We start from the raw sequence: 17,003 nt of genomic DNA on the forward strand, positions 1-17,003 counted from the left end.
AGTCAACACCATATGTATGCGGGTACGACGTCTTTTTAAGAAGACGCCGCATTCTCACACCACCCGTAATTTATCCATGCATTTCCAGTTTCACATAGGAAAAACTAATGGAAATAGAATTCTTGATAGCTTAACCAAATAGTCATGGTGAAAAAAGCTTTATCCATGTCGTAACATTTTTTAACCTAAAGCCTATCTAATAGTCATCTGTTTGTAACGATCCATTTTTTGTTTATTATTAATTTACGAGTATTGGTATTGCAAAACAAGAAAAACATCATGAAACTTAAACATTTTTTTTTCATTACTTAAAAGTAAACAATTAATACATTTGATGTAAGTAGGTTGTGTATTCTGTGCTAAGACGTTTTCCTGTTTAATAATCTCATTAACAAGTATTGCAATTTGCAGTACTGACATATAACTACTTTTAAACTTTGAATTAGTATTGAAATACATTTAAAATTTTCTTAAATTTAATTTTACTGGACTAACGGGTGTGTGACGTCTCATATTAATGGATTCTTTTTATTTATTTATATAACACCTACTGAGAACAAAATAATAATCATACTATTGTAACTTGTTAAGTATTTAAATACCTTCGTCGTATCTTACTTAAAATATTTTGATAAATAAATATTTGAATTACTATAAATAAATAGTAAATACTCCCTTCTAGTATTTTTTGTATTTCTAAGTACAAAACAAAAATGTAGATACTATTCTAACAATATTATAAAATATGTATGTGATAATAGTATTAATTTGTATTATTAATCAACTAACTTTGTCCCTATTTTATATTCATATTTAGTTATAACTTTTATTAGTTTTATTTATTTTACGATTTGTCAGTCCGACAGTTCAATCAGTAAAAGAAAGAATTTTAAATTTATTTCGATTGAAGTGTTTTAATACACGATTAGTAAACGGGAAGTAATTTTTAAAAGTATATTTTTAACAATAATGAATATAATCGGATCACCTGATAAAGGATACCAGATGTGAGCACCATCCGGTGACAGAGTACAGACCGGCGTTCTGGAGTGCGATGCCGGCTAACAGCATGCCGAACCGCGGCGGCAGGCCAATCATTTTGTTGATAAGCCAGCCGGCCACCGCGCCGATAACGTACAGCATGAATATGGAAGACAAGCTGCCGCCGGGCACGGCCATCAGCTCGGGCGAAACGTTCACGTACAGCAGCGACCACGCTATGGCCACGCCGATGATCGCGGCCGCAACGTTGGCCGCGGTGGCCGGCAGTCGGTCGTCGCACCACGACATCGCAACCACGTCGCCTGTGTCGTTTTCGCCGGCGTCGTCACTGTGGTCGAATCGCCACTGCCCGTCGCCGTCGTCACGCCGTTGCAGCTGCAGTGGCTGCTCATCCGGTGGGTCCGATAACTGCAGTGCGCTGTCTCCCATTTCAACTGCACCTGTCCGGTACGACGTCTTCCCGATAAGTTGATCACTTCGCTGTAGACGTATATATTTTGTGTATTTTTGTTGTTGTTAAAAAACTATCCGATAGAATAAAAAATATATATGTATATAATTAAATTTACTAAGTAATATTGCAGTTTTATGAAACTAATTTCAAAATGAAAAATTGAATATATTAAATACATATAATAACATTAATTGAAACCTGCAAGTCGCTATTTGTTGTGATTGTTAAATATATGCGTTGTTCTGCTGAAAATAATGAAAAAAAACACAAATCGCTATTATGACGTACAAATTGTTTATTTAATTCGAATCAAACCAATATCAAATATCTGTGGAATTATTACGAGTTACAAAAAACTCCGTTCGATTCATCAACATTTAAAATACGACAGTCAAAACACACAATTATATTCATATATAATAATTACAGTTAAATTTGTTCAATTTATATAGATTAAAACCATATTCTATATGCTATACCCTATACGCTATCAGTAATAAGGCATTGAAATAAAAGTAGAAAGTCACTAGAAACCATATTATACCAATTGAAATATTATTTTAATTAAAATAATTCAAAGTTTGTAAAAATCGTAATATAAGAATATAGTATATACATTATACATACATCAAAGTGAATTGATCGACAGAGCTAAATTTTATATTGTACTCGTATTATATTAGCCAACTATACTTTCGTTATAGTTTTGTTGAAGTTTAGAAATTTAATACATTTAATGATGAAACATAAACATGTACATTTCTGAAACAGAGATTATAGTTAATTTCTAAATTTGAAAATATATCTAATATTCACTATTTAATTTACATAGCGTGGTAATAATACAGCATGATTTAAACCTGTAAGATACATGTCTGATGTTCCATTAATTATTATTATATTTAAGAAACATATAGGTATTTATTTTTGAAGGATACTTCAGACAGTAAATAATGTCGTACTAACTATACTCACTATTTTATATACGCACATTGTATTTACAAAAACACATTTATTAAAAATATTATTGCACTATAATAGTTACTACGCGTATTCATAATATCACCAACGTACACGGTGAATATTAGACAGGTAATATAAAGTGTCTAACTTGATCTCTATAATTACTCGGATAGGAAACGAACACATTGTTGCATACGTTAGGTACGAAAATACATTATAGGAGTAGTATTTTAACAAGAACGCGGTTAACCGAAGAACCACCACACAAAAGTACGATCGTCCACATTTAGTATTCATTCTAAATCTAAACTATACGTTTTTATTATATTTCATAAAGTAATAAACGATAAAAAATACCCATGTCCACCGCCAAGATGATTGACCATCAAAATATCGATTAGTGTGATACAAATGTCCAGTATGTGGTAGCGATCAATTATTATAAAATATTACATTATAATTAACCCGTCAAAAGTTGAAGAACGTTGCATTATTTCGTAGGTATACGTTACAAAATATGATATTATATTCATGAATAAAAAAATTGAAAAATCGCTTGAGAGCATGAGAAATAACTGTATACTTACGCCGCCAACTTCGTGAATTGTACACTGTATATTATGACTTAGGACTATATTATATATATATTACGAGTTACGACGTCATCGGCTTACCGAGTAGCGAGTACTGACATGAAAAACCGGTCTGTCGGTATCGCAAGCACCTATCCAAAAACGGGTCTAATGATTGAGGGTCGGATTGAAGGCGGCTGGCGCACGTGGTGTTTCCGGATAGCGTAATATTATTATAGTAATAATACGATGCGCGTCGGTAACATATTTTTGTTCTTAAAGTCAAACGTAATAATTATTATTATTTTTGCTTTCGATGTGGTTCACATAGGGTGAACCGAAAATATGGCGCGTTCATTTATAAACGTATTTTGATACGATTTTGTTCCAACCTCACATGTGCCGGAAATAAATGCCGTAACGTTAAGATAATATCATATATTATTAAGTTTTAATATCCACAACGATTTCGGGTAAAAACAATACTATGACGTTTATGGCATTTAGGAACTTAATATGTATTATTATTGCAGATGGGAGCTCGCTAAATTTTTCCAGTAAAGGTACCTACGCGATTTTCAATGTATATTTTTTTTACTGTCTATTCTTTTATGTTTTATATATCTGTTGTATAATAGGTTTAAAGAATTTCTGTAGGTTACTGTAATTAATTTGCTAAAGTTGAATTTATTAATAAATTATTACAATATACGAAAAACGATTTTGAATGGAGACTTTAACTTATAAGACAATACCCATTGTAATTAGCGATTACCGACGTACTTTACACTCGTGCGAATAGCATCGTTGTATAAAAAATAAATATCTTGAAATAAGTACAAATAATCTAAAATTTTCAATATGTATGGAAAATAATAATCTTAGTAGTAGTTGAATGTTTCAAGTTTCTAAGACAAATATTTTTTGAATTATAACAAAACAACAAGAATTGCCGGAGGTTAAATCGTGATTTTACGCATGCATATATATTTTTGTCAAAATTAGAACTTCAAACACGTCCTGTCAAAAAAAGAAGTCGTGACTATATTAATATATGCTTCTATTTATAGTTTAAGTTTGATAATTAAATACATGGCTCTTTATAAGCTGTTCTTACTATATTTTAAAAATAATTAACATACGTCATCATACGAGTAAATATCATTAATATCGTACATACGTGTTTTTTTTATAGACAAATTCATGAATTATAATTTTAATGAAAAATTGATTTCAGTTATTATATTTTAATTCAAAAAAATAAAATATTAATCTGAAGGAATTAAAACTTTTTACAATTATGTATGATATTAATAATTTCTATGTACAATTAAACTTTCAAAATATTTAGAGTAATTTTAAACAATATCTATTACGCTCTTATTCATACGGTACCTACGTTGTATATCGACTATTATAATAACAACAATAATATAATTACAATCAAATATATTATCAAATAATATAATAATTATAAATTATAAAATATTTTATTTTTTTTTTTGCAAAAAAAATAAACTACCTTACTAATAGGAAAAATAATAAAAATATCTAGTTCATATGTGGCAGTATTGTGCAATAGATACATTTAGTGAGATACACGTATTTAAATGAAGAACAAAATTGTTATCTAACTGGCATTTAAAGATAAAATTGTTAGCAATCTAGAAAACATTTAATAGTTATTTAAATTATTTAAAATTAAGGTATTAACAGTGATTCAAAGTTTAAATAAAGTTTATAACTAGTATTAGTATTGATATATTTCTTATGTATAGTAAGAAAAATATAGATATGTTACTAAATTAAGTTTTCTAATAATAAAACGTTAAAATAAATATCTCTATTTAGATATATTATTTCAGTTTCTCATTACCTATCTGGCTATCTATAACTATATAATTCTTGAGTTTAGACATCTATATTTAGATTTAGAAAAAAATATCTAAGCTCGTGGAATTCACTGAATATAAGTTACGTCAGTAATGTAATATTTTGCAAAATCCAAAAATGACTAAAATACGCTTTACATGCATAAATAATACTTCTATAGTTTTACAACAAGAATTAAGAAATGCAAAATAATGAATGAAATTTGTCTAGAATTGTCGAGCTCCACAATAATATACATTATAGTAATAACTTACGACCTTATTATTATTAATAAGTATCCACGTATAAATAATGAACAAATAACACGTGAAATGACGATGATCAATGAAATATTATTAGGTATAGCTCAAATTTGGCAGTTGCGCTTAAAAAAATAATACAATGTCGTAAACTGGTGAAAATAATATCCACTACATTGTAACAATCAATAATTATAAATATATTATGTATAAATGCATGTATTATTTTATGATGAAATTTGTTTTGTATGTTTACAATAGCGTATTTTGTTATAAAATAATACGGTGTAATACAGTAATGTTATTAAATTTATAATATTGTTAAAACATGAATCGTTTACCAGTTTTACTTTACTCTTGGAAATATTCTCTTTTACATTATAGTATACAAAAGTAATTATATTTTTTGTAAAATTCCCTTAGAACTGAAAAAAAATCCTATTTCAAAGGTTTTAGTTTTGTTGGTAATTCTTTTTTTTATATGTATCTATTATTGAATTATCATAAGCAACACAATTTCTAAAATTATTTGCTTTGACTTTATTTAGTTTTCATTTTTAAATATTTAATTTAAATTTTGTATTTATTTTATTTTTTTACTAAAGTTTAGTATGACATAGATTTTTTTCTACTTTTGATTGTTATGTTTTTTGTTTACATATCCTTGTGAATATACTACGGATACTAAGACATTTTAGAAATATTAAAAAATAATGTTTAATAATATTGGCCAAATATTTAAATAAAATTATAGTTATTTTATCGGTGTAAATATACTATCTTTATTTAATTAGTATTAAGCTAAAGTTTAATCAGTCAATTAAAGAGATTTATCAATTCATTCCAAGAAGATATTACATATACAGGTTACAGGTATTATATCAATAGTAGTATTAAAAGGGATTTATGTTGTAACACGAAAAATTCTACAGAAAAATAATTACAAAAATCGTTTACAGATGATGTGAACCATTGAAAGTCGAAAGTTACAACAATGTTAATTACGACAGATAATACTGAGATAAATTCAACTGTATAGGCATGGTCGGTTGTTGGATTGTTTTATCGTCAATTCCTGGAATAAGCCGTTTACGTATTATATTAATAACAGCTGATGAAATGTACTATTCATTTATAATAGGTCATAATATTACTATTATAGCCTTTTAACAATTTTCTGGAAAAAAAAAACAAAAATAAACATTACCTTTGCAAGACTTGTTTTTCAATGTGCTTGTTGAACTCATTGTGTTATTATTCGTCGTAAAAAATTAAAATGTATATCATCATAAACGTAACAGCAATCATCTTGTGGCAGAGTACACTTTTGTAGTCATATATTTTTACGATTATTATTACTTTTATAATATATAATATATTCGTGTACATCAGTGACATATAAATGGTGTTTCGAATTTTTATTAGTGTCAAAATATGCTGCTTAGGAAACCTTTCATCCATTGATAACATTACAAGTTTTTTATTTGAAAAATTCTAACCTATATATATTATATACTAATTCCGTGCTGTACAACCTTTAAAAAATTTAATTAAATTTTAATGACACCTTTGAATCATAAACCAGTTTTAAGAATAACTTTTGAATGATAATTATTTTTGAGTATCTAACGGTAAAAATACGTTTATTAAAACAATATAATTTATAATTACACTTTATGTAACGAGAGAGCACGCCGGTCTGTGCATCCTCCGTGATACCATGCTACCGAGACTGGTTCCAATATTATAGGCCATGGGGTGTCGTGTGGGGATACGCAAAAGAACCAAATTTCGTCGGTAAGCGGCGTGCCGATGTATTTTCGGACTGAACAATGTATATTTACAGTTATAGTATAACTATTGTATACATTTTTTTAGTTGTGAATAGTTTATTTTTTATTATAAAAAGTCTAACTTTTCATAACTTGCAGTGAGCAGTTATTTCATAATAATTATCATCTATCATAGAAATCTTATAATTTTAGATTTCGAGATTTACGGTTTTTTTCGTAGTATCATAATATTATTATCCTTCTATCAACAGCCATGGAGCGTTTATATCTTTGGAACTTAACGTACTGTACTGCAATCGTTAGCGGACGACTTACTATACAGAACAGCTATTTTATCGTCGAGAATGATAATTACTCTCTCTCTCTCACTCTCTCTTTCTTTCTCTATAACGTGTATATCTTTTGTCTTTTACTCGTGTTTTTGCTCTCATATTTCCTCACCATATACTATACACGCGTATCAGACATCAGTGTATGCATGTGCTCGGTTGTTTATAAACATTATCATATACTGTTACTATAATAATACTACGATACTACGTTGCTGTTTTGATTTAAAACCACACACGATCTCCGCACGCGTTATCAAAGAATGACAATCTTGTTTATATTCATTTTAACCACGAATCCGCTTCAGCCCATCAAATACACAGACGATATGCGCGTATTATAATGATGTGTACAACGACCATCGCGTATATAAATATCGGGCGTTAGGTTATAAACTGAACATATAATATACCATAACAATATACCCCACCACTGTGCGACCCACAATAACGTATTCATAGCCATGCGCCGTTTTTCTTTACCATATAATTATAGACATTTCAGGTTCGGTTCCCGTTATACGATATACATTGTGAATGTGCATATATTTTGATAATGTGTGTATGCAGTGTTTGGCGCTTTTCGTTTTATGGTGACGCCAAACAAGAAAACGTGCGAAAAATCGCAACAAATTTTAACGGCCGTCATAACGTCTAAGACCACTGTGAACCAGTGAACCATCCGTTTATTGAACGAAAATAGTACCTATTCATCAAGTAATTTCATCATCTCGTTCGGCCAGACAATCATACTTCATGAACATCTATGACACAGATGCGTATTATATTTTACACGTTGATTCTTTTAGTAGTATCAACTCATTTTCATAGAAGCATAAGCGTTTATGGAAAAAAAAATTAATATACACATATGAATAATTTACAAAACAATATTTAAATAAAACATATACTCTTTAATATTTGTTACGATTTCTTGGGTTAGGATTTTACTTTTTTTAAAGACAATATACATATTTAAATTTCTATTCCGAAACAAAGGAACGCGCAATGTCATTCGTTTCATACGTTATTAATTTTTATTTTAATGTTATCTATATATCCTTTTATTCAAATATTAAAAATGTAAAATGGTTTATTAGTTAAATGGGTATAACAAAAAAAAAAAAATATCAATGCTAAACCTAATACTAATTGGTCAAAAACTGATACATTAATAAAATTATAAATCATATTTTCATATTTGTAAATAGATTCTTTCTACTTGTTATAATTGAAAACAAAGTGAGGGATTAAATCCTTATTCCTTACCTAAAAAATTATATTCATAACTTTAAGTAGAATTGTAAGCTCCTAAAATGAGGTTATCAACACTATAGTATTTTATTTGTATGTAGGATTGATTTTGTTTAAATTATAAAAATATTGGTTATTTCTTAAAATAAATATTACAATTCTATAATAAATTAAAAAATATAAATAAAATCTACTAAAAAAATGCATTTATTTTCTGTATCTATCGACTCCTACGGTAGATATAGATACAGCCAAAAGAGAATTTGAGTTCTCAGTTCATAAAGTTAAAAATGTGTTCTACAAAATAAATAAACTTCTCATATTTGTTGTACTTTTATTCAGCCAAAATCAATAAAAACATATTTCGCATAACATAGTTACTACAATAAAAAAAAAAAAAAAAATAATAAAAATAAACAAAATAAAAGAAGAAGATTCCCACAAGTGCAAAGATAAAATGCAATTTTATGCGAGGATTATCGTCATTCCAGAAATATTGTTCAATGTTCATACTCCTCAAGACAGTAGGAGAATAAGTTTTAAATTTCGAAACTTCACATTTACAATTAGGTGTGTTGCTGAAAAAATATAATCATATACAAAATACATAAGTAAAAAGTCACTTTTTTCTTTTATTATCCACGGTCACCTGTGCTGACGGCTTTTTGGTTTAAAAAAAAAAAAAATAATTTGATGTCTTTTTAAAATTGTAGGGTATTATAAGGGTGTTTGTGAGACTTTTACAAATAGGCTAGAATGTATAATAAAGGAAGGTCATCCTATCTTTCATAACAGTAATAATTTCGATAATCTAAGACTTCCCGAAAAAAGACCTTAAAAAATTTTTTTTTTGAAAAATTACATTATAATATAAGCATAATTGGGTTAATAGTGAAGGTCCAATATTAAAATAAGATTACATTTAAAAAAATAACAATAGCGATAAAATATAAAAAAATATTATCGTTTTTCAAAAATCTTGTTCTTGTTTTGAAATGGAATTAAACTGTGTAAATAAATATTTAAAAAAAAACCTAATGCTTTTTCGGACAATGAATGTTTAAAGTCTTAAGAATTTACCGTCAAAATAATATAATCATCTAATATACGTTTTGTATCGGCAAATGTAAAGATAGGCATCTTTCTCTGAGTTATTTTGCCCATTATTTCTCTCTTCAATTTCTTCAAAATTAAATAATAAACAACAATAAATAATGATTTATCATAAATCATAATCCAATATCGCGCTAAGATTGCCTGTTATATTCCCACTATAATTTACGTGATTTTATTTATCATTGATAATTCATAATTATATAATGATATAATTTATTACGTGTGATCCATCAAACTGTTTGGCGGTAATATATATTGTACATTTGATTTGAAACGAATTATATTGATTGTATTTTGTCTTGGATATCGATGTGTAATTAAAATTTTATTTTTTTTATACTTATTAATTTGATATTAATAATATTTTAGCACAGTTAATATCATTTGATATATATTTGACATTTATGTATAACATACTGATTTTTATTTTGTATTATTATTATTATTGTTATTATTTGAAGACTCGATAATAGTATATTTTTTCAGTTCTATAATAAATAAATTATTTGGTTGGCTTTAGTCTTAAATTCGTTACTGTTATCATACAGAGTTTGGAAAAAAAACCCGATGATTTACTTGTACTTTGGCTACCGAGGGACGCATTTTAATTTTTAAGTGGGCGGCAGTGTACCTATAAACTACCTATGAACTTTATAGCTGCTGTGGAATTTCTATTTTTATTTTTTTCCGCGTCCTATTAGCCTGCTATCAAATGTACAAACACGCCGACGACTGGCAACATACAAAAGCTAAAATATATTATGAAAAATATAATATTACGTACAAATGTACAATAATATTAAAATATCTATGGAACCATGGAGGCATCATGGAGGTAATATATTTATAATTTATAGATGATATACCTATAAAATATATATATTATTATTTATTGGTATGCATGACAAAATCTATTTCCAACTTCCAACTTTCTCGTAAAAATGATCAACTTTAAATCAGTAAATGCGGATTAGGTACATTAGGCAGGTGATCAAAATAGTATTCGTTGCTTGCAAAAATTACTCTTAAGACTATTTTTTTAAGATGTATATAAACAATATATAATTTGAAAATATTTAAAAATACCTAACTGTATGTATATTCAAATACTTTTAACAATTATTTTTACAAGACTATAAAATCTAACAACGAACAAATAAAGATAATATACTTATAGTTATAATTTATAATAAATCAAATCGGCGTTTTTATAAGTTAAGTCAAACCTGACTCGATAATACTTATTCAAAGAGTTACATGAAATTTGTGTTAAAATTATTTAGTTGAGATAGATGTCTAGGTTAGGTTATACATAAAAAAAATAGATTTATCACATTTTTATTGCAATCAACTGTTAGGCAATAACATCATTGTAGTTTCAAGGACTTTTATCGTTTACTAAACATAGGTGACTTATTGTTAGTTAGATTAAAAATAACGACATATTCTTTAATCTGCAGTCAACTTGGTGTCAAGAATCTAGACGTCCAATGCAGAAAGTATATTAGGCCAAAAACCAAATCCAAACTCTTTTATAAAGTGGTTGGTCGATTTTGTTTTTTTAGCGGTAATATCGAAATATAATTTAATTTAACGGGATTCCATACGGCTGTGATTTTTAACAAAATATACCTATATTTTGCCAATCGTGCAGACTGTTCTAGTAATTGAAAACATATTTTAATTCGTCATGAAGTTTACTTGAAAACGATTTTTCAACTTTTTTGAAATTGGTCACTTAAACCGTTAAATTTTAATTTAAAATTTTGAATTTTAAGAATTTTAAAATAATAGTTCTTTTGAACTAAAAAAATTAATTTAAACATTTGAGAAAGTCGCTTTCAAGTAAACTTCATGACGGATTCAAATATGTTTCCGATTACATACTTATAAAGTCTGTACGATTGGCAAAAGATTGATACTTTTAGACAAAAAAAAAATAGTAAATAATGTTTGTCAAACGCGCAACGGTATTTCTATTTATTAATTTATTTATGCATTTGTTTAATACCGATTATTCTCATTACTTAAATAATGTTTTGTCGTAATATAAATTTCATATGGCACACTTATTGTTTTTATTTATTTATATTATAAAAATTTTAAAATCTACTCCACGGATAAGGGTTGTAAAAATATTGTTCGCGGTCCACCAGTTGCGTGGTATAGAGTATCAGCGCAATTTTAATTATTACATATTACATTATCGTGGCATCAAAATAAAATTTTAAATCACTATAATTTAAACTTTGTTGACAATAACAACCTAGCTATTATTGGCTATTATTATAATATTTTGTTTACAATTCGGACCAATCATAGCAACGGAGACCGTTTTATTATATTACGATTGTAATAGCAGTTAGTCTGTCTCCGTCCGCCAAGCTTGGTGTACGCAGTATATTATAAAATATTATGGACGCATTACAATCAAATACTGTTATTTCTTTTTTAAATAGACATTCTGACGAACGAATGATGAATATGACCATCACTCTCCCATCAGTTTTCAGAAGTAGGATTTAACTTTACTCTGTCCAGCGCAGGAACACGCCGCAGACCGACCAAAAATCAGTTTTTCTGTGCATTTATAAGTGACCGGGTATAATGCAGTATGTCAAAAAAAAAAAAAATGAATAAGAATCCCGAAGCTGTTACACGATTCCGTGGTAACGTGAATCATAACAACAACGGAAATAACACTAACAATGAAGGAAATGAGAACGAATCGAATGATACACTGTAAGGTGTACAGTCCGTGCGCACAAATTTAGACGGAGCCGTCCATAATTGGTTTATATAGAGTATAGAGATATATTTTGAAAATAAATTCAGCAAGACGTTCATCGGTGTAGTGATGACAGGTGATTGCTAGAAAGATGTGTCACCGCGTCCAGCTACAAAACGAGAATATACGCGAATATTTTCACGAGAAAGTTTATCTGTGCAAACAAGTAGGCCTGTCATTCTACGAATCGAAAATGCAAGTTTTGGAAGGTTTATATTCGAAGGATTTTAGTATGTATTTATTGGCCGTGATTATCGAGACGAAGACGACTAATTGGGTGACATGGTCAAGTATGAACGATTAGATGCATCACGTGCGATGCGTTTTTGCCAGTCGTCAGTAAATATTAAAGACAACGGTTTACATAAGCATACACTACGACAGTAGAATGGCACGTCCCCGTCAATACTTATTCTACTGAATAAACTATTATTATTATTATTATAATACCGACGAAGAAAGAAAGTACGAAAAACATGACGATAGATTTTAAGGAAAGACCAACAGTCGTGTTTTAATTCCGGCTCGAAAGCTCATATTTCACTTCAATGTTCTAAGCCAAAAAAGATAAAAAGGGACATGTTGTGAATGTGGTTCGACGTCACACCAAATAGGAAGTTGTCCAGGACGTACGACACAAAATGACGCGTCGACCGGAAAACATCGACGTGGCAGATGACAATGTACCACCCGTTGACTACCTGAAGCCGAACATGAAGTTTGCGAAGTCGAGTGCAATGCGGTATTCGATACAGGTAGTCCTATCATTCTTCTAAAGTACGACTCTATTCTTAGTAACTATTCTGTAATTAAACCAACATGTAATAGTAATTTCTACGGAATTGACGGGCATAGGTGGACATTGGGTGGAGGGGGACTTACCGGGGCTTATACCACTAAGTATTTTATTAGACACCCCAAAAATCGAAGGTAATATTTGTGTATAAAAAGGAGGATCACTTTACATTGGATTATTATAGCCCCCCTAAAAATTCAACCAAATGTTCGCTTATGTAATGACGGGGCTAAGTTAAATATATTGGGTATTTTCGAAACTAATGTAACGACCAATAATGATGTTATAGATTCTAGCTTTTATATTGTACCGAATAGCACCATATCGTCTGATGCTATTTTGTTTTATAATTGTTTGTTGAGTATATCCCGATTTGGACACGGAGATAAGAAATGAGTTTATTAAAGTATATTATAATAACGAATATAATATTATGTTAAAAGAAAATGTATAATCGCACGGCAGCAATGTAAATTTTGATATGAAAATAATTTTGAAACACGAACAACCGATTTCATTTTGCCCTAGACACCTGTCGTACAGTGAATAAAATAAGTTACGTGTTATTTAATTATTTTAGACGAGCTATTGTCTGAAGGAGTGATAAGACCGAGTAATAGTTCGTATAGCTCATCGTACTAGTGAGTAAGAAACCGGGAGACCAATGACTATAGGTTGAGCATAGAGCCATAGACTAATAGAGAGCTTAATAAAATAATTATTAGATCTAAAGAATGGATTTCAATATTTCATCATGTACATATGTGTGAAAAATCTATTCCGTATACGTCTTTCGTAACACCGTTAGGACAATATGAATACGTAATAAAGCCGTTTGGGTTAATTAATTCACCGAAAATATTTAGTCGGTTTATTCAATTTGTTTTTCATGAATCATGAGTTAATTCTTTGAGGTAACCTATAAAGTATATTTAGAAGATATGACGATTGCAAATTTGCAACTCAAAATTATACCCAATATTTCGTAATATTAAAAGAAGTTTTCAGCTTGGCGGTGAAACACAATTTACAATGCCGATTAGATAAATGTTGTTTTTAGTTTTAAAGAGGTTAAGTACCGCGGGTATTTGGCTAATTAAAATGGCGTACGCTCATGTTTAAATTACGTCGATGCAATGCTTATCTATCCTATCCTGGCTATCCTATTCCAAAAAATCAGAAATAAGTTAGACAATTTCTAGGGCTAGCTATTTTCACCGTTTTGTTCCTAATTTATTAACGGTTACTAAACCACTACGATCTCGGAGATAATGAACAAAACGTTTTTAAATGTGTTAATTTGTTAAACTGTGTACGACGCTGACTCAGTCAACGGCATTAGTTATTTATTCATCCGACGCAAGCTCGTCGGGGTTCGGCGCAATACTATTCCAGAAACAGAAAGTTAACATATTAAAACCAATATTTTTTTTTTATTCAACGCACGTTCCCAAGAGAGTCCAAATTTCATAGTTTTGAATTGGAATACCTTGTCGTAATATACATTAAACGTTTCCATATTTATTTAGCCGGTATAACATTCAAGGTTATGACTGATTGCGATAGTTTTCGAATCACTTTAAGTAAGCAAGAAATAAGCCCGCAAATTTCCAGATGAGCGTTATTATTTTTACCTAATTAGTGATGCAGGTCGGAAAAGAAGTCGTCCTCACCGACCAGCAATCTTCACAGAATATACATATGTCATTCCATTGCGCTTACGTAAATAAAAAAAAATACTGTACTAATCAACCCTTACAGATACAATGAGCGGCAAAAATCAGGCCGAGAAATGGAAAAAGGTGCAGGACCTAATCTCTCAGATTGAATCGGTATCCGGAGAACCCGACGCACCACCGATAGACGCCCAGGTCGCTAGGATGTCAAAGCACCACTTGTTGCAGGAACTGGTGTAAGCGACTATATATACAGGGACTGGGCAGACCGCACGATCGACACCCAGCGATCATTCCAGTTCCAGCCACCAAAAAAATACTGCAACTACAATCGCCAAGAACTGCAGTCAGAGCCATCAAGTAGAGACCAAGAAGGTGAGTGGACTTAGGTCGCCCCGTGACGCCTAGGGAGCCGACACCGGTTCCCGGTAAGTCAGGGGCACCCCTTAAAACCGGTGGGGTTGACGAGGACGGAGGCACAGCTGGCGAGGAACGGTGTAGAAAGTTCCAGAAAAAAATAAAAATAGGCCGCCAAGAAACCTTCTCCTCAAGCGACACCACCGATGGCGAGGTAGACCTACCAGTAAGAAGGGCACAAAGCCCGAAGAGCTGGTACAGTCTACCAGCCAGGAAGAAGAGCCACACCAGGACAGGGCCTCACGAAAAGTTTCCGAAGAAGCCTGGTTGGCCGCATATTAGCGTTCTGGGTTCGGCAACGGTAATAATTTTAGCTTACGTGTGATTTAGTCGTTTGGTTTTTCCAAGTTGTATAAAACTACTTTGTTATCCATATATATAATATATTTTATAATTATTTTATTTCAAGTACCTATAATAGAAGTAATTATATAATATATCTATAATAATAAAAATATGCTTTATACAATTTGATGAAAATAGTAAGTATATAATAGGTTGATATTAAATAGCAATTTATGACCTTTCTTTTTTTTTTATCTAAAGGAAATATCGCCTTATCACTTCAACCAATCTTCCCCATTCTCCGCTAGTCTCTTCATTTCTACACAGCTCCCTAGAGATAATAATTTCTTCATATTTCCCAGATTTGTTTCTCTCGGCCGTCCTCTTGCTCTTTTCCCATGTATCTTCCCTTCCATAATATTTGTAATTAACGTGTTATGTCTCATAATGTGTCCGAAGAACTTGGTTTTTCTTATTTCCATCATTTTGATAATTTGTCTTGGTTCTTCTATCATATTTAACACTTCTATGTTCGATTTCCTTTTTCTCCAGCTGATTTTCATCATTTTCCTCCATATCCACATCTCTAATGCTTCCGTTTTTCTTTTATCTAGAGTGCTGAAGGTCCATGTCTCACTAACACATAACGCTACACTCTAAACATGCATTTTAATAAAAACCTTTCTAATTTTTATTGATAAATGTCTGCTTGTTAAATGATTTTGTTTCTTTGTAAAAGCTTGCTTAGCCATAGCTATTCTTCTCTTTATTTCTGTCGTGTATTTATTATCCTGTGTTATATGGTTACCTAAGTAGAAAAATGATTTGACTTCTTCGATAGGTGTGCCTTGTAAACTAATGGTTCTCCGCATTTCTTTTCCATGTTTTTCTACTATTAGAATTTTTTGTTTTTTTGGCATTTATTTTTAATTGAACTCGTTCTAGTGCTATTGATAAATTTGTCAACATGTTACTTAAATCTTGTTCACTTTCAGCTACTAAGGCTATATCGTCTGCGAATCTTATGCTGTGTATTAGTTTTCCATTTATTTTCACACCTGTCGTTGTTTCTTTAAATTGTTTTGTGCATTTTAAATAAACATATTGAACAACAAAGGTGACACCGAGCAACATTATCTCACTCCTTTCCTAACCGATGTGAATTTTTTAACGTCTTTTATTTCGATTTATGTTTTTTTGTTGCTTGTATAGTTGGTACGTCTATCCCTCCAGTCTATCCCTCCAGTCTATGCCTATTTATCTCATTGTTTTAAATAAACTTTTCCAGTTGACGTTATCGAATGCCTTTTCAATATCCACAAACGCTATATAAGTGCTTCTATTCATATCTATTCTTCTCTCCAATAATATTCTCAATGCAAGTAACGCTTCCCTTGATCCTTTTCCAGGTCTAAAACCGAATTGA

The 17,003-nt window shown here is 30.2% G+C and overlaps 1 protein-coding gene across 10 annotated transcripts in view; it reads right to left on the reverse strand.

The window, feature by feature from the left end:
• Positions 1–17,003, reverse strand: part of LOC132931693 (sodium/hydrogen exchanger 9B2-like) — a 77,540-nt gene that overhangs the window by 5,783 nt on the left and 54,754 nt on the right. For 2 of the 10 annotated variants that reach the window (XM_060997630.1, XM_060997628.1), the window contains one exon: positions 989–1,482. In XM_060997630.1, the coding sequence (XP_060853613.1) occupies positions 989–1,431 (443 nt within the window). In that variant the 5' untranslated portion in view covers positions 1,432–1,482. The other 8 variants (XM_060997625.1, XM_060997624.1, XM_060997627.1 and 5 more) reach the window with 7 other exon arrangements.

Source organism: Rhopalosiphum padi, chromosome 1, assembly GCF_020882245.1.
Source record: "Rhopalosiphum padi isolate XX-2018 chromosome 1, ASM2088224v1, whole genome shotgun sequence".
NCBI lineage: Eukaryota > Metazoa > Arthropoda > Insecta > Hemiptera > Aphididae > Rhopalosiphum > Rhopalosiphum padi.